This window comes from Colobus angolensis, unplaced genomic scaffold, assembly GCF_000951035.1.
Source record: "Colobus angolensis palliatus isolate OR3802 unplaced genomic scaffold, Cang.pa_1.0 Scaffold702, whole genome shotgun sequence".
Classification (NCBI taxonomy): domain Eukaryota; kingdom Metazoa; phylum Chordata; class Mammalia; order Primates; family Cercopithecidae; genus Colobus; species Colobus angolensis.
Window position 1 is genome coordinate 149,300 of NW_012120733.1, and position 18,918 is coordinate 168,217.

Sequence of the window (18,918 nt, forward strand, 5' to 3'; positions counted from 1 at the left end):
CCCGCCTTGGCCTCCCAAAGTGCTGGAATTACAGGCATGAGCCACTGCACCCGGCCACATTTAATCTTTTAAACTTTCTTTTTTTTTTCTCTTTTTTTGGAGACAGAGTCTCCCTCTGTTACCCAGGCTGGAGTGCAGTGGCATGATCTTGGCTCACTGCAACCTCTGCCCTTCAGGTTCAAGCAATTCTCTTGCCTCAGCCTACCAAGTAGCTGGGATTACAGGTGCCCGCCACCACACCTGGCTAATCTTTGTATTTTTAGTAGAGAGGGGGTTTCACCATGTTGGCCAGGCAGGTCTCGAACTCCGGACCTCAAGTGATCTGCCCACCGTGGCCTCCCAAAGTGCTGGGATTACAAGTATGAGCCACTACACCCAGCATGTAAACTTTCTTAAAACATTATGAGATTATTTTTGGCAATTTTTTTTTCTTTTTTTTTTTCTTTTTTTTGCTCATAAGCTATTGCTAGTGTTAGTGTATTTTATGTGTGGTCCAAGATAATTCTTCCTCTTCCAATGTTGCCCAGGGAAGCCAAAAGATTGGACAGCCCTGAATTAGATGGTCATGTCAACAGGGAATGTGCTGGCCCTCAGCTTTCTCTACATCAGTGGTTCTCAACTGAGGGCAATTTTGCAATTGCCAGGGGACATTGGGCAATGTCTGGACATTTTTGGATGTCAGGACTGGAGGGGGAGGGTGGCATGCTACTGGCATCTAGTGGGTGGAGGCTAGGAGTGCTGCTACACGTCCCACAATGCACAAGGAAGCCCCGCTCCCCAACACATCTGTTTCCAAATGTCCATTCGTGCCAAGGTTAAAAATCTCTGCTTATACAGGCATGAAAATAAATCTCTTTCCTATTGTCAAGCCAGAGATGCAATATCCCAACGAAATATAATATGAGACTTTTATTTTTTAAGCCAAAGCACAAAGAGTTCAAGAGTGGGGTCTCTTGCACCTTTTCTTGCAGGACCAGTGCAAACATTTAAGTCACAGACAAGCGGCCCCAGCGGGGCTTGAGATCCCACGTGTGGCCGCTGGAGGGCAGCAGTGACTTCTCCCAGTTTGTCGTATGAGGCTAAGGCAAGTTTCCAGCCCACCAGCCTGTGGCCTAGGGCAGCCCTGGAGGAGCAGTCAGCTGTTAGGAGCATGTAAATAGGGTCAACAGGTGCTAATGGAGCTAGGAGAAAATGGCTTTTCCTCCTCATTTAGTGTGCAAGGAAATATCAAAAAAGGGGACATGTGAGCCCCAGGGCCTTACACAGTGCAGAAGTTGGGAGGCAGCATAGCTCCCTTTCAGTTTCTTTGGGTCGGCCTCCTTCCCCAGGTCACCCTGATTCAGGGCCACGACTCAGAATGCACGCTTTCTGTCCACACTCCCCTCCCAGGAATCCGGGCTATGTGAAGCCCAAGCCCTGCAGCCCATCCCAGTTTCCACTGCACGCAGCCACCGCCTGGACCATGCCAGGACCTGAGCCCAATCTGACAGCTGTGGTTGCTGAGCTGTCCTTTCTCAGAACCTAGGTGTTCTCCATTCTCTACCCCCACTGTCCCTTCTCCATCACGTGCCGGTAGACCCTCCCTCTCAGCGAGCACAGGGATGTGGAAGGGGACAGGCAGAGCCTCAGGGAAACCAGAGGTGAGAGGTCACTCCCCAGCTGCATTTTTGGACCCTGGCGGCTGGCTCACCATAACTCCAGAGCTGCTATGGAGCAAGAAGAGTAAGCAGAGGCCCCTGCCCCTCCCAAGGTAGCCATGAGCTAATGGAAGTGAACACAGCAGTAAGCTGTGCAACACTGATCACCACTGTCCTCTCCCAGAGGGGACTCCTTGAGTCAGGGTGGGGAAAGCCTGATCCACCTGCCCCGGGCACTGGAAAGACAAGCAAGGCCATGGTTCAAGCTTGCCACAGTACATCTCTGGACTAAGGAAAGAGAAATACACATTGGAATACAATGAGAAGTCCTAAGGCTGCTCTGAGCTCTGCTGGCCAAGAGACTGCGTGGGAAGGCAGCAGGTGATGGCTAGGCTGGAACTGCAGGGACGTGGAGTGCAGGAGCTTTCAGCCCAGTCCTGGCACCTTCACTCCCATCCTTGCCTGTTGGGTGTTCTGGGGCTACAGAACCTAGAGCCAAATGCTCCTGCCTGTTTCGGGGAGCAACCAGGAAGGCGGGTGCTCCTTCCTGTGGCCTTCAGAGAGTACCTACTGGTCAATAAAGGATATTAAAATATAGTAAAATAATTAAGAAGTGAGGAGTTTTGAGTATTCATTCCTTTTGTTTTTAATTCAATTTAATTTTAAGTTAATGTAACTTAAGTTTTAGTAATGCCTGTATTTAAAACTGGTTCACAAAATTCCTGAAAACTTTACAAATGGTTGTAGGAAACCAACTGAGCCGATTCGGGGACACCACTGCATCTCAGACGAGAGGATGAGACCCAGAGAAGCCCCTTGAAATGACATCACATCTGCCAGGTCTGCAGGAAGAACCAGGTGCTCAGGACAAGCCCTGCCTCTCAGGATTGCAGTGGGAGCCCTGACTTCCAGTTCTTGGACAGAAAAGTACCAGGAGGGGATGCTTGGAGGATCTTTTCAGCTGGAAGTTGAAGACTGAGGGTGTGGACACCAGGCTGCCTTGCCCTAGAGCTCCAGGCATTCCTGATATCACTGACCCCTCTTGTACCCTGGTACCTGTGCCAGCTCCAGCTCTATTATGGTGTCTCCCTGCCCTTTCCCCAGCGTCTCCCACTTGTGTCTCTCACCCATTCTGAAACCCTGGGAAGATTTCAGTGTTCCTATCTGCTTCTCAACTTGCTTGTAGGGGTCATCAACGCCTTTCCACCCTGACAGCTGTGTAACCGCCCTCCACTGGCTCGGGCCCGCCCTGGCCTGCTCTGGGACTGGGTTGGGCAGGCAGCCCTCACACACAGTGAAGTGCCTTAGCCTCTGCCCAAGGCTGCAAGGGAGGTATGGAGGTGGCTTTCAGTCCCCTCTCTATTTCTTCATCTTCAAGCACTGAATGAGGAAGGCGGGGGTGCTCTTCTGCCTCATTTGTGTGCAGTGTCTATGCTCAAAAGAAGGGTCTTTCCAACTGGTGCCAAAGCTCAAGTTTCATGTTTTTTAGAGGAAGGAGAGGCTCTGAAGGAAAAATCACCAAATGATCCAGTCCTATCTCTTGGGAGCTGGCCGGAGTCCAGTTGAGAGATGTTAAAGGGAGCTAACTATGAATGCATTCTTAGCCTGGGAATGAGCCCTCTTCCGAGAGGAGACCCTGCTGAAAAACACTTCCCGTGTTTTCAAGCCTCTCCGTTCCCCATGTTGCCTGTCGTGAAGGCAGGGGGCTCCAAATGTCCCCATTTTCCCCACTTTCACAGTCCCACTCACCGATCTCTTCATACCGCATCACCGTGCCCAGATTGGCATTCTCATCTAAGGAGGAAAGAAGGAAGGAAGGGCATTAGGGAACCGGCTTCCTGGTACCCAACACACAGTCTGCTGAGGGCCTCAGCAGGAGTTATTGGGATGGGGTGGGTGCAAGTAGGGGGGTGGTGTGCCACCCTGCACAAGTGACACCTGAGGAGGGTGAATGGAGAGCACAGTCAGGCATAAAATAAAAGTCAGGACAGGAAGCTCTCCTCCCGCTCCAGGAGCGGCACTTCACATTGCTGGGGCTTTCAGAATGAGACAGCCTGGCTGGGGAGTCAGTGATGAACACACACATGCTCATGCTGAGCGCCTTCTGTTGTTTCTGTATTTGAGGGAGCTGGCCACAAGAGCAACATCCTTACAACCTACAGAGATTGCTTTTGGGATCACAAGAGGTGGCCGGCTCTCAGGGATTACCTGGTTTAGAGAACAAGCACACTCAGGGTGCAGAACTTTTTCACAGGGTGGAATGTAGCAAGCGCCTGCAGGAAGATGTGAAAGACTGAGTCTTTGATGTGCTCTTGTGTGTGCAATGCCTGTGTGGGGTAATACTTGTGCACAGGTAATACCTGTGTGTGCACATACTTGTGCACACACACAGTCACAGGAATTTGCAGTGGGGGGAATGTGCTTGAGGATCTTTGCTGAAGCAATGAAGAGAGGAGAGAAAGAAAAGAGACAGGACTGGGAATCAAGTTCCTTAGTTCCTCACCTACAAAGGTGAAACGCTCCACCGGTGGGCGGACACAGCAGATCCGGCTGAGGCTTTCTCCCACCTTCCCCAAGATCTTGGCTATGGGAGAGAGCAAGACAGACAGGGACAGAGTGGGAGAGAACCACTCACAACTGGCACTCATGTCGGCCCGCCATTGGGGCCGCTGTAAACATCAGGGTGCATGGATGGGGCAGGAGTGGGGAGCAGGAGGTAGCAGGAGGGTAGAGAGAAAGAACAGAAATATGACAGCACAAATTCCTTCTTCTCATTCACAGTCTGAGGTACACACATTGTGAGCCCTAGACTGGAAGCCATTTTCTGGTTATGTTTATTTCATTGTTGGAAACTTGGAAAATATAGAAGGGGGAAATACGTAAAGAGGAAAACTTAAAGCACTCATAATCCCACCCCAAGATATAACGGCTGACAACCTGTTGGTGTATTATTTATTTTCTTTCATGTTTTAAATGTGTATTATGCAGGTATGTCTACATAAATTGGATCAGATTTTCCATTTAAAGTCCATACAGGCCCCTGGCTTCTTTCATTTTCTATATCATGAACATTTCTTCCCCAGGTTTGTCCCAAGCCTATCCTTAGCTGCTCCTCCCACTGGGCAGCTACACCCACATCCAAGGAGACTCAGCAAAGTACATGTTTGGAACCATTTCTGCTGGGCTAAGGCGTTCCTTCCCATGCAGATGGTCTTTAGAATCATCAGACATCCTATTTGGCTGAGAGGGATCTGGTTTTCAACTATCCCTCCGGGCTCCAATCCAGCAAAATTTTCTGAGCCCCCCACATGTAGCTGTATGCAAACTGTGAAATTCTGACTCTTCTTTGTGAATTACCCTGTTTATAATAGACCAATAATATAATAGCTTATCGTCTCCAGGCTTGAAAAGTAATATCAGAATCTGTCTCTTGGAGTTGGCTTGGAAGAAAATTTTAGAGCATGGACCTCGGAGCCTGACAGTACTGAATATGAATTCTAGCTCTTCTACTTTTGAGCTGTGTGACAAATCAGCAAATCACTTTTCTTCTCTGAATCTGTTTTTTATTTGAAATGAGAACATAATGTCTATATCACAGTATTACTGCATTAAATAAGAAAGCAGGTAACGCACGAGCATCACTGGGCACATGGTCCTAGGTCTGGGGTATGTGTTGGTGCTCTCTGTCACCGGATTGGTGGCTAAGAGTGTGGGGATTCTGGGTGCAGACCGCCTGAGTGTGACTCATGGCCCTGCTTCTTCCTCACTGTGTGACCCTGGGCAAGATCCTTAACCTCCCTAGAAGAGGCAGAGAAAAATGCTCCATTTTGTACATTCAATTCCCAGTTAACACAATTATTTCTTAAAATTCATGTGTTTTTTTGAGACAGGGTCTCACTCTTCTCCCAGCCTGGAGTGCAGTGGCACAATCCCCCACTCCCTGCTACCTCCGCCTCCTGGGCTCAAGAGATCCTCCCACCTCAGCCGTCTGAGTAGCTGGGACTACAGGCATGTGCCACCATGCCCGGTTAATTTTTGTTGTTATTATTATTATTATTATTATTTGGCAGAGGTGGGGTTTCATCATGTTGCCCAGGCTACTCTCAAACTCCTGGGCTCAAGCCATCCACTCACCTCAGCCTCCTAAAGTGCTGGGATCACAGGCGTGAGCCACCAGGCCCGGCCCTATGTTTAGATTTAAATGCAAGAGAAGAGTGTACAACACCATCTGCCTCTCTCTGATTGTGACTGGTTTGCTCTGATGCTCAGTATTCAGGGTTCTCAAAGTATTGTCTGTGGACTAGCAGCATCAGCAGCACCTTGTTAAAAATACAAGTCCTCTTTCCCCTCCCAGACCTACTGAATCAAGTTCTGGATGGATCCCAGCAATCACTATTTTAACAAGCCCTCTACATGATTCTGAGGTTTGGGTACCCCACATCAGTGTTCCCCTACCTGCAGTGGGCTTGGTGGGCACGTTGCTGTTCTGGTAAATGGGCTGGGGGTTCTCGTTTTGTGGCTGTCCAATCACAGGCGTCATGGAAGGTGTGTTGACATTGGAGAGGATGCAGCCAGTCACCCTCTAGGGAGAGGGAGAAGAGTGTTATTAGCCACAAGACTTTGAGTCAAAGTTATCTCCAAATGGTTATCTGCTTGTCCATCATGGAGAGGCCACCCAGAGCTGAGGAAGAGCCCTGGGGATGGTTCTAGACCCAGCTGCATCACGTGGTCACTAGGCTGGCAGGAGCAGCTCAGTGGGAAAAGCATGAGATGTGGTGTTATAATGGGTCCTGGGGCCAAAGTTGGGCTCTGCCTCCTAGCTATGTGAGCTTGGACAGTTACTTCATCGCTCCTTAACCTCAACTCAGGAGTCTAACCATATACCCGCCTTTTTCAATTGTGGTCGGGTCGCACAAGTGACCATATGCAAAGTGCCTATGGGGTGCCTGACACATGGCAGGAGCTCCGTCAGCAGCAGGCGATTCTGGAACCTTCCGTGTAACATGAATATCTGCCCTCCCCAAATGTTTCACAGGGCTCAAATGAGATCATGTCTGCAAAAGGGCTCTGTAAGCTTGGGAAAGGTCATACAAACACAAGGCACGATCACCACCTGCGGCTTCTTCAGGCCAGAGTTGTCAGTAACACAGCCAAGCAGGAGGGAGAGCGGTGCCAGGCAGCACAGGATGTGTTTGTGCTGCGGGAAGCAGGGTGGGTGGGTTCTGAGCACTCTCTCGCCTGCTCAGTGTGAATACACATGTCAGAGCCAAGCGGAAATTCTGTGTGCATTATCCATTGTCCTGAGTTATCTGCCAGGCTACTCCTCGCCAGTGCTGCAGAAAACACAGAGCTGATAAGGACAGCATTCCTCACAGCTGACCCACTAGCAACCCCACTGGGCCAAGGTGACAGGGAGAGTGGCTGTTGGGCAACAGAGAAACAAAGGATGAATTCCCAATCTGTTTAGCTTCACAAGGGCCACTGCTTATCCAAGGTTTCTCTATTCCCAAAAGCCAGCTGCCTGGGTACCCACCACCCACTCCTACACGCCACCCTTTCTGGATTCGGATTCTGCTGCCAGGGGACCCCCAGGCCCAAGGCTGGAGTGATCTTCTAGGCACCTCTTCCGCAGGCCATCCTGTGGGCAGAGCAGTGTGCGAGTCTTTCTGAGCCCTAGAAGGGCAGGCATTTGTCTTGTGAGGTAACCTGTCACCTTTGTAAGACTCCTGATAGGAGGAGGTCACCTCTGACCACATCTGGGAGCCAGCTGAGGTGGGTACCAGGGGATCTTTTCACCTCTTGGTGGGCTTCTTTTCCCAGCTGTGGCTGGTGGGGTGGAAGGGGTGGTCTGCCTCCATGTATTATTTCACCAGCAGAAAAGAAAACACTGCATTCCTGTTTCCTGACTGGTCTGGTAGCGGAGGAGTTTCTTCCTCTTGCTGCACTGTGGGTCCCATTTGACTTGTTCTATCTCAGAGAAGTAGAAAATGGCTGGCTGCACTCCCTGATTCTGCCCTCGCCAGCCCCCATGGGCTCCTGCGTTCTCAGAGGCCTTGACATTGGAGAGTTGTCCCAAGTCACCTGTTAAGTCATGCATCTATCTCCGCGGCAGGTCTACTCTTCATGCCGGGAACACCTGCCTCATGCTTGCTAGGAGTTTGAAGGCTGAGAGTTCTTAGGAAGCAGCTCTAAGCTCTTACTCCAAGGCAGGGGGGCTGGCAGTGACCTATATTCTTTGCCAGCCTCTGCCCATCGCTGAAACAGCTGGGGCTCCTGGTGGAGCTTCTCTGGCCCAGACTCATACCCTGGGCATGAGTAACACAGGTAGAGTTCAGAAAGCCTGGGCATTTAGACAACAAATGATAACCAGGCTTTCCAGCCAGTATTGCCAGCACTGAGGAATGCCTGCAGGGTCCCCATTCCTCCCTTCTGTCATGGAGCCTGAGGCTTCTGTGTGACCAGAAAGAGCACAGGCCCACAGGTACTTCTCAGGTGACATGTAGTGTGAGAAATAAACTTGTGTGAAGTCACTGAGCTTTTAGGGATGTTTGTCACCACAGCACATCTTTGCCTATCCTGACTGATACACTCTTACACAGTGCCTTTCATTACTGCTATTGTGGAGACCAGCACAGAGGAGCAAGTCAGTGTGGCCCCAAGTCAGCCTCCTTTGAAGGGGACCAGAAGGATCAGGATGTGTGAGAAGGGTTCTGAAAGCCAAAGGGAAGGGAAATTAGTTTTCTCCAATTGCGTGGGGGAGAAAACAACAGACGGAGAACAGCCAGCTGGTCCTCTCTACCTCACTTGCCCTTGGCTCCCCAGGACAGAGCTCTGAAGCTCCACATCTGTTCAAATAAAGCCTGGCTGTGCAGCTGGTGGAGTGTGGGGTGGTCAGGGGCTGCTCCCCAGGAAGAACATGGTGACAGGCCCTCTGGCAGCAAGGACACAGATGGGACAGAGGCTCTCCCTGTAGGAAGGCAGTGCCAGGTGGACTGCTATCTGGGGCTGTGGAGGGCTCTGCCGCAGAGTCCGTGGAGGTGAGCAGAACTGATTGTTTGCTGTCTTGGTTGGTCAGGCTTCTTGCCATCGGTGGCATTGCTTTTCGTCTTGTCACTGTGGAGTTGATGGGTTGGCATTGATCTGGGAAGGGTGCTTTCTGCACACTCTGGCCAGTGCTGCTGGCTGGTATGGAGCCCATTCTAACCTGGCAACCAGCCCTGAAGTCTCTGCAGCCTGCCCACAGGCCCCAGGCTCCAGTGGGGAATACAGAAGCTCTCGCCTATCTGTGTTCACCAAACACTCACTGTGTGTGCTCAGATATGTGGACTCCCCTCTCTGCTCCCTTTTACCCACTAATAAAACAGGCATCAGACACCGTCTGCCCATGGGGCTCTTGTGAGGAGGAATGGGTGGGAATGGGGTGCAATGACTGGCAGGTGTGAAGTGCCAATGGGGCCCCCACAGGCGGGGCACGGGGCTTGGCTGCTTGTACCTCCCCTAAGTGCTCCTCTCTTCTCCTGCCTTTCGTTGCCCAGTCTCCTCCTCCCTCACTTTCTGAAGTCCTATCACTGTGGTCTCCATAATCCCACCTTGAACTTGCTCCCAGCTGAAAAAAGCTGCCTACCATACCCAGCAGCAGTGCCCCAAATGGGAGGTCAAGACTGAGGGTGGAAGACAGGGAGTAGCCCCTGGTGCTACTCGGGGTTTCTCATTCATTGTTCTTCATGCTGTACACAGGCTGGTCTCTCTCGCAACGGGTAGAGAAATAAGAAGCTGAAAGCAGGTCGAGAGGCCAGCAGCACCCTCTCCTCTCCCTGCCTGATTTCTGTGGGTCCAGCCCCTCCCCTGCACCCTGGTGGTTCATGCATCCCCAGGCTCAGAGCAGCTCACCTTCATGAGGTCCCGGTGGTGTTCCAACACGCTGCAGGTCGTCTGCCAGGTGTCCTGGTAGCACTCCCAAGGGTCCACCCTAACATCATCAGAAAGAAGTTTCTCTTGGTTTCTGTTCTCATACTCTTTCCTTATTGCTTCCTTCCAAAGATTATAGCTCAGGAAGCATGGAAGACCTGGCCATACCATGTGCTTAGATCTTGAATCAGATAAAACCCAGGTGTGAAACACTTTTCTGAGCTTCAGTTTCCTCCTTTGTAAAATGAGAGGAGCATGGCATAGGCTTACGAGAAGAGATGCTGGTGCCAGTCTGCCTGGGTTTAATTCCAGCCTCAGCTCTTTGCAACTGTGTGGCTTTGGGAAAGTTATGTGATCTCCCAGTGCCTCACCTTCCCCATCTGCAAAATGGGAATAACAACAGTAACGAGCTTACGGTCTTGTTAGAAAGGCTCGGTAAGTTTTATGTGTACAATGCTCAGTACAGCATCTTGCTCCTATTATTACCTACAAAATAAACCCTCCTTTGGACCCTTGAGGGTTGTGACAAGGATTAGCTGAGCCAGGCCTTTGTCAAATGGTGGCCAGGCTGCAAGCCCTCGAAAATCAGTCTTGCCTGCCTCCCTCTGCAGTGAAGTGCTTTATGGGTGTGGAGGTGAGGCATGGCAGGCAGATGAGAGGGCGCAGACCCAGCAATGGCCAGCCCCTCTGGGATACTGCTTGTGAAGTAAGCAGGGATCCAGCCCCAGACTGAGGCAGCACTGGGCCTTAATTGCCAACTTAATGATTTTTTTTTAGACGGAGTCTCGCTCTGTCACCCAGGCTGGAGTGCAGTGGCGAGACCTCGGCTCACTGCAACCTCCACCTCCCGGATTCAAGTGATTCTCCTGCCTCAGCCTCCTGAGTAGCTGGGATTATAGGGACATGCCGCCATGCCCAGTTAATTTTTGTTTTTTTAGTAGAGATGGGGTTTCACCACATTGGCCAGGCTGGTCTCAAACTCCTGACCTCAGGTGATCTGCCCACGTTGGCCTCCCAAAGTGCTGGAATTACAGGCATGAGCCCCCATGCCCTGCCTTTGCAAACATTTTCTTAGCAGTCGTGCATCCCCTTAACACCACCACCCTACCCCACCACCCCACCTAAAGTGCCCAGAGATGAGATCCCACTGGCTGAAAACCCTTAGAGAGTCAGCTTGCCGTTTGCCCGCAGCCTAGCTCCCCCTAGCCAGGCCCTGTGCCCGGGAGCGCACCTGTGCCAGAGACAAACACTTCATCTGGCTAAATGGGCTCCCAGTGTTAGGCACCCCATCTCAGCCAACCCCCATCTCTAGAGGCAATGCTTAGACTCCCTAGTGATCTCAATTCTCAGGATTCTGATTTTCCAACCTAGAGCAGCCCAGGGAAGGTGGTAGGCACTCAGTAGTTGTTGAATGAATGAGGGAATTATTCCAGAATCTTCTAAGCACATCCAAGCAGTAACAGTCTCCTGCCCAATGATTTCCTCACTGGACCCTTATTCAAGGTCCTCAGGATCCCCAGAAGATCAGGAGTTACAATGTTAAGAGGCTTCATTTCTAATCCTTTCTTCCCTATGGATGTATCAATGTATCATTGCTCAAACCCTTTGATTTCTCTGGGCCTGTTTCTCACCTGAGAAAGAGCAGCTGTCTCTCTACCAAAGCTTTGTCATTAGGGGGATGAGAAAGTCTATAAAGGGCATGTGCTTCTCACACAAATCACTGTGCACAAATGGCAAGGATCACTGCTGAATTATTACTGTCGCTTCCCTTCACTGCTCTCATTCCCACCCACCCTACTCTTCCCGGGCGAACTCTGCATTCCTCATTCTGAGGTCAGCATCCCGTCACTTCGCCCCTTTCATGGAAACCTCTAGGTGCTGCTTATTTTTCCATAGAGGGGGAAATTACAGCACACATGGCATGCTATTATTTTTTTTAAACATCATCTTCTCATGCAAATTATAATGGTAGGAACTTTGGGGAACATCATTAGCATAATTAGTGGAAGCTTGCTTTAATTACACTGCAAGCTCAGTGGAGGGGTTGGGGTGGAGGTGCCTTCCTAGCAGCATGTCTGGCCAGAAAGGCAGTGAGCAGGAAAGCCACCTAGTGGGTGTGATTTGGTGTGGCTGCCGTTAAGGGCAGACTCGCACCTCTCTCCTGGGGCCAGTGTGGGGCCCTTAGGCAGCCTGAGTTCAGGATTGGGAAATTGCAAAGGCCAGGGAACATTCCCTGAAAGGTAGTGAGGGTTCATGGAAGTTAGTGGGAATGAAAGTGAGAGGCATTTCTGATTTTCTGGTCATGCTTCACCCAAAACCCAGTGATATTTCTGGAAGCTCCAAGAATCACGCCAGGACTCAGAGATGCCAAAACAGGTGCAACATTCAAGCTCTTTCTTTACTTTCATGGGCCTCACAGTTTGGTTCAAAAATAAAGTTACAGGCCGGACGCGGTGGCTCAAGCCTGTAATCCCAGCACTTTGGGAGGCCGAGACGGGCAGATCACGAGGTCAGGAGATCGAGACCATCCTGGCTAACACGGTGAAACCCCGTCTCTACTAAAAAATACAAAAAACTAGCTGGGCGAGGTGGCGGGCGCCTGTGGTCCCAGCTACTCGGGAGGCTGAGGCAGGAGAATGGCGTAAACCCGGGAGGCGGAGCTTGCAATGAGCTGAGATCCGGCCACTGCACTCCAGCCTGGGCGACAGAGCGAGACTCCGTCTCAAAAAATAAATAAATAAATAAATAAATAAATAAATAATAATAATAATAATAAAGTTACAGGTATCCCTGGAGGTCTACTTGTTGCCTCCACAAGGCTAGCATCTTGCCCCTGCCTCCCCATCCTTTCAGGATCCAAATTACTGCTGGAACTCTTCTTTTTTCCCCACCTCACTCCCAGTAAGTCTCTGGGCCACCTGCCTCTGGCATCTTCAGGCCAGTCCTACCTGATCCAGTCGGAATTCTGGACGGCCAGCTGACACATGATGAGACGGTGCCGGCTTGACACGAGGCCCTGGGAAGCAACAGAGCAATCACTGGGAGACTCCCTCCGTTCCCCACAACATCCTTGGGGTACCAGCCCAAGCCCACCCATTGTTAAGGTGTAGCCTTTTTCCAGTGGTGACAGGGAATGAGGGATGTGACCCCTTTACTTGTCCGTTTGCCACAGGCAGGCCTGGAACAGTGGTGGGGAAAGGAAATGAATAAAGGGTGTGTAATGTATACCACCCCAACAGGGTCGATAGATGAGCCTCCATTTGCAAAGCAGCCCCTCTGTGCCCTGCAGAGATGAGACTTAACTCAGCAAATGTGGCCTTGTCTTATGACTCAGTCTGGCTCGTTAGGTGAGTTTTCCCAGAGCCCAACAAGGTGCATCTGTGGGAGAAAAGGGGAATGATGGGTAGAGCTCCTAGATTTGCCGGAATAGGTGGTAGGGAAGGATGGGCAGGGAAATGAATTTTAAATCAGACTATAAGAGGCATAGGCCATTTTCTCCCAAAACCCTGAGAAGACTTGCCCAATGCAGCTCAACCCATAACCAGCTGCCAACCTGGCATCTACCATACCAAGCCACACCCGGTGAGTATTCCTGCTCCTCTTTCAGTGAGTCCTGACCAGCCTGTGAGTGGCTCTATGGTTATGGACAGCTGGTCTTTCCAGCTGCTGCTTCAACACCCATCCACTTGGGTCCGACTGTGGTCCTGAGATGGGAAGCAGGATGGATGCATGGACCTGGGCATTTTGTGTTTCCAGGAATCTTAGCAGAGACAGAGGTGGGGCAGTTTTTCTGCCAGGAACTATCAGGCCAGGGATGGGAGGGTGGGAGTTGAAGGAGGAGAGAGGCACAGGAAGGAACCCACCTGTTTTCCATAGGAGTCGTGGACAGGGGAGACAATCCCGCCAATCACAATAAACCTTCCAGTTTTGTGCAGATAATCCCTGGCTCTTTCTAATTAAGAGAAGAAATCCACACATTACAAAGAGGAAAGGCATGGATTAAAGGTGATAATTGAAATCAATATGCTCAGCTCTGTAATGCTGAGGTTTATTTCCCATCTCTCTTGCCATTTAAATAGAAAATGTCAACTTTCAAAGCAAACGTTGGTGATTCAAAAGGTTACAGAACCAGATTTCAGCCCCCAAAGCAAAAGGATTTAGAACTCAAGGGGATTCAAAGTCCTCTGTGGGAGGAGCCAGTGTAGCTCAGAGGGATTTAAAATAAGCGCCTCATTAGCAGCCATTAGAGCTACAGATTGGAATTTACCCCTATTGTCACTTGCAGAAATTATAATGTGGAGGAGGAGTAGTGTTTAAAAAAAAAAAAAGGCCTCCTTATAATATGAAAGATGTGCTGATTGCCTCATCTAATTATTCAGAAGAGAAAAACCACCAAAACAAATTTAAAGGGCCTTGTAGATAATTACAGAGAATTAGCAATCAACCCAGAAGACCACCGTCTTAGACTTGGTTGAGACGAAAAATTTGGCCGGATAAAAGCCTTTTATCCTTTGGAAGGTATGCAATATTGCTTTTTCAAATCTATCAGACAAACCCAATTTTATTTTTGTGATAAATTTCGGCAAACTAAGAAGGGGCTGAAAAGTCTGGTTCTATCTTACTTCCAAAAAAGTTCCTTTTAAGAATGTCAACAGAGGCCGGGTGTGGTGGCTCACACCTGTAATCCCAGCACTTTGGGAGGCCAAAGCGGGTGGATCATGAGATCAGGAGTTGACGACCAGTCTGGCCAAGATGGTAAAACCTCATCTCTACTAAAAATACAAAAATTAGCCAGGTGCGGTGGCAGGCACCACAATCCCAGTTACTCCAGAGGCTGAGGCAGGAGAATCGCTTGAACCCGGGCGGCAAAGGTTGCAGTGAGCCGAGATCATGCTACTGCACTCCAGCCTGGGGGACAGAGGGAGACTCCGTCTAAAAAAAAAAATGTCAATAGAGCCTGAGCTTATTCCACTGAGGAAATATCTGGTATGGAGTTTACAGTGCAGGAATTTTTAAGTAGAAGGGAGCCTGGGCAGCAAGGCTGGCTGTGTAGTTTACAAGCAAGTTTTCAGAATGACTTTGCTGGATTTCTTAACACTTGAAAAAATTATCTCACCATATTTGCTTCTTTTTCTTTCTTTGTTTTTTGAGACAAAGTCTCACCCTGTTGCTTAGGCTGCAGTGCAGTGGCACGATCTTGGCTCACTGCAACCTCCACCTCCTGGGTTCAAGTAATTCTTATGCCTCAGTCTCTCAAGTAGCTGAGATTACAGGCGTGAGCCACCATGCTTGGCAAATTTTTGTATGTTTAGTAGAGACAGGTTTCACATGTTGGCCAGGCTGGCCTCAAACTCCCGGCCTCAAGTGATCTGCCTGCCCTGGCCTCCCAAAGTGCAAGGGTTACAGGCATGAGCCACGGCACTTGGCTGCTTCTTTTTCTTTCAACGTGAAATTTCTTAGATTAAAAAAAAAAAATAGATTATTTTTAACACCATTTTAGATTTACAGAATAATTGAGCAGATTGTATATGGAGTTCCATATATTTAGACCCTTCCCACCTTTATACCTCCCTCCATGCACAGTTACCCCATTATATTAATAATTTTGCACTAGTATGGCACACTTGTTACACTTGACAAATCAATATTAACACATTATTAACTATAGTCCATAGTTTACATTAAGATTTACTCTGTGTTGTAGAGTTCTGTGGGTTTTGACAATTGTATCCCTCATTATAGTATCATACCCAGTATTTTCATGTCCCTAAAAATTCAGTGTTCCACCCATTCATGCCTCCTCTTTTCCCAAACCCCTGGCAACCACGGATCTGTTTACTATTTCCATAGATTACGTTTCCAAAATGCCATATAGTTGGAATCATACAGTATGTAGCCTCTTTGGACTTGCTGCTTTCATTAAGCAGTATGCATTTAAACTTCCTCCATGCCTTTTCATGACTTGACAGCTCATTTCTTTCTTTTTTTTTTGAAACGAAGTCTCGCTCTTGTCCCCTAGGCTGGAGTGCAGTGGCGCCATCTCAACTCACTGCAACCTCCGCCTTCCAGGTTCAAGCGATTCTCCTGCCTCAGTCTCCCGAGTAGTTGGGATTACAGGCGCCCACCACCACACCCAGCTAATTTTTGTATTTTTAGTAGAGACAGGGTTTCACCATGTTGGCTAAACAGGTCTCAAACTCCTGACCTCAGGTGATCCACCCGCCTCAGCCTCCCAAAGTGCTGGGATTACAGACATGAGCCACCACACCCTGCCGACCTCATTTCTTTTAATCACTGAATGATAGTCTATTGTCTGGAAGTACCTCAGTTTAGCCATTCATCTACCAAAGAACATCTTTGCTGCTTCCAGTTTTTAGTGATTATAAATAAAGTTGATATGACATTCATGTGTAGGTTTTTGTATAGACATAGGTTGGGGAATCTACACAAGGAGCCATATGAATCACATGGTAAGATTATGTTTAGCTTTTTAAGAAGCTGTCAAATTGTCTTCCAAAGTGGTTGTGCCATTTTATATTCCCACCAGGAATGAATGAGACTTTCTGTTGCTGCAACTTATTACCAGCATTTGGCATTATTTGGATTTTAATAAGTGGGTCACTCTGATAAGTGTGTCACATCTGCTTTTTTTTTGATGGGGTCTAGCTCTGTTGCCCAGGTTAGAGTACAGTGGCACCATCTTGGCTCACTGCAACCTCCGCCTCCTGGGTTCAAGTGATTCTTGTGCCTCAGCCTCCTACGTAGCTGGGATTAAAGATGTGCACCACCATACCCAGTTAATTTTTTAATTTTTTAATAGAGATGGGGTTTCACCATATTGGCGAGGCTGGTCTCGAACTCCTGACCTCAGGTGACCTGACCTCCTCAGCCTCCCAAAGTGCTGGGATTACAGGCGTGAGCCACCGTACCCAGTCCCACATTTGCTTTTTAAAAGAGTTGTAGTACTTCACTTGTTTTCAGATCTTATTCTGAGGTCAAATTAAAGGCCTTGCAACAATCTCTTCTGATATTTGAAGAAACTGCACAGCCTCTCCCTGTTTCTCTTGGGTCTTCACACTCCAGTCCTCCTTGGGGTCATTTCTATCTGGCCCTTGGCAGTCACAGACCCTCTGCTGCAATAAACCAGACCTTCTTTACTCTCCCTGTTCTCCAAAGAGTGCCTTCTCCTAACTCTTCACTTCCCAAGCACTTCATTCAAATCCAGCTCTACCCTACCCCATGTCTAGCATGCCTGCCCTGCCCAACATCCTCCTGCTCTGGACTTATTTCCCGGCCACCTCACTAATCTCACTATGTATCCAGTGCAGTCCAAGGGATCTGGAAACTGTTTCTGTAAAATGTCTTATTTGCAAAGTTGTTATGAGGATCAAATCAAATTACAAAAGTAAAAGTGCATAGTGCTAGGTGGTTTTACTGGAGAATTCCACCAAACTTATAAAGAACTAAAACGAAGTCTACATAAACTCTTCAAGAAATAGAAAAGGAAGGAACACTTTTTCTTTTTCTTTTCTTTTTTTTTTTTTTGAGATGGAGTTTAGCTCTTGTTGCCCAGGCTGGAGTGCAATGGCGTGATCTCTGCTCACTGCAACCTCCGCCTCCTGGGTTCAAGTGATTCTCCTGCCTCAGCCTCCCAAGTAGCTGGGATTACAGGGATGTGCCACCAAGCCTGGCTAATTTTGTATTTTTAGTAGAGACAAGGTTTCTCCATGTTGGTCAGGTTGGTCTCGAACTCCTGACCTCGTGATCCGCCCACCTTGGCCTCCCAAAGTGCTGGGATTATAGGCGTGAGCCGCCATGCCTGGCCTAGGAAAGAACACTTTTCAGTTTATTTTATAAAGCCAGTATTACCCTGATATCAAAACCAGGCAAAGATAGTACAAAGAAGAAACTACAGACCAATATCCTTTATGATTGAATACTCAAAAATCCTTAACAAATGTTAGCAAATAGAATCCAGCTATATATAGAAAGAATTACATACTGTGACTAAGTGGTATATATTCCAGGGATACAAGGCTGTTTTTTTCAGTATTTGAAAAATCATTCAATGTAATCCACCAGCAAGCTAAAGAAAAATCTCATGATCCTATCAATTGATACAGAAAACGCGTTTGACAAAATTCAACATTAACTCATGACAAAAACTCTCAGTATAATAGGAATAGAAAGAAACTTCCTCGACTTGACAAAGAGCATCTGCAAAAACCTGCAACTAACATCATACTTAGTGGTGAAAGATTGAATGCCTTCTCCCTAAAATCAAGAACAGGGAAGGACGTCTGCTCTTATTGCTGTTATTCAACCAGAAGTTCTAGTGCACACCATAAGGCAAGAAAAGGAAATAAAAGCCATACAGATAAAAAAAAGGAAAATAAAAAAACCTGTCTCTATTTGTAGATGACTTGATGATCTACCTAGAAATCCCAATAAATTTACAAGGAAACTCCAGCAGCTAATAAGTGAGTTCATAAGTTCATAACTTATCACAAGGTCGTAAGTTACAAGATCAACATAAGAAAATTAATTGTATTTCCATATGCTAGCAACAAACAAGTGGAAATCAAAATAAAAATACAAAGCAAATGTTAATCAATCAAATGAAATACTTAGATATAAATATAATAAAACATATATAGGGCTTGTATGTTAAAAACTACAAGATGCTGATGAAAAAATCAAAGATCTAAATAAATGTAGAGACATACGCAGTTTAAATCTTAACTGAGAGTCCTTTTCAAGGATGCCTTCAATCCTTTATTCCCATATGCACTATATCTATGTTGCCTCTGTGAACACAGGAACAAATATTTGAATTCAGTGCCACAACAAGTAGCAGAAGATGCTGATAATCCTGAATTTCTTTGGGTAATCATGCTTCTATTGAGTTGGATGGCATAGTCTAGTGGTTAGGAACAACAACAAAAAAATAAAGGGACATACTATGTTATGGATTGGAAGACTCAACACAGTCAAGATGCTAATTTTCCCCAAAATGATATACAAATTTAATGTATTTCCTGTCAAAATTACAAGAAGATTTTTAAAAATGTAAATATCAACAGAATTCTAAAATGTATATGGAAAGTTATAGGAGCTAGAATAGATCATAGCAGCTTTATTTGTAATAATCAAATACAGGAAACAACCCAAATGTCCTACTATAGGTAAATGGTTAACTAAATTGTGGTATGCCCATAGCATGGACTACTACTCAGCAATAAAAAGGAACAAATTGGCTGGGCACTGTGGCTCATGCCTGTAATCTCAACACTTTGGGAGGCAGAAGTGGGTGGATCACTTGAGGTCAGGAATTCGAGACCAGCCTGGCCAACATGGTGAAACCCTGTCTCTA

General features: G+C 47.8%; 1 protein-coding gene across 2 annotated transcripts in view; it reads right to left on the bottom strand.

Moving 5' to 3' along the window:
* NMNAT2 (nicotinamide nucleotide adenylyltransferase 2) overlaps positions 1–18,918 on the bottom strand; it is a 172,015-nt gene that overhangs the window by 27,198 nt on the left and 125,899 nt on the right. For both annotated transcript variants that reach the window (XM_011927259.1, XM_011927260.1), the window contains exons 2-7: positions 13,409–13,497; positions 12,494–12,561; positions 9,528–9,606; positions 6,093–6,219; positions 4,141–4,221; positions 3,387–3,431 (exon numbers count right to left, since the gene is read on the bottom strand). In XM_011927259.1, coding sequence (XP_011782649.1) covers positions 3,387–3,431; positions 4,141–4,221; positions 6,093–6,219; positions 9,528–9,606; positions 12,494–12,561; positions 13,409–13,497 — 489 coding nt within the window. The remainder of the gene's footprint in view (positions 1–3,386; positions 3,432–4,140; positions 4,222–6,092; positions 6,220–9,527; positions 9,607–12,493; positions 12,562–13,408; positions 13,498–18,918) is intronic.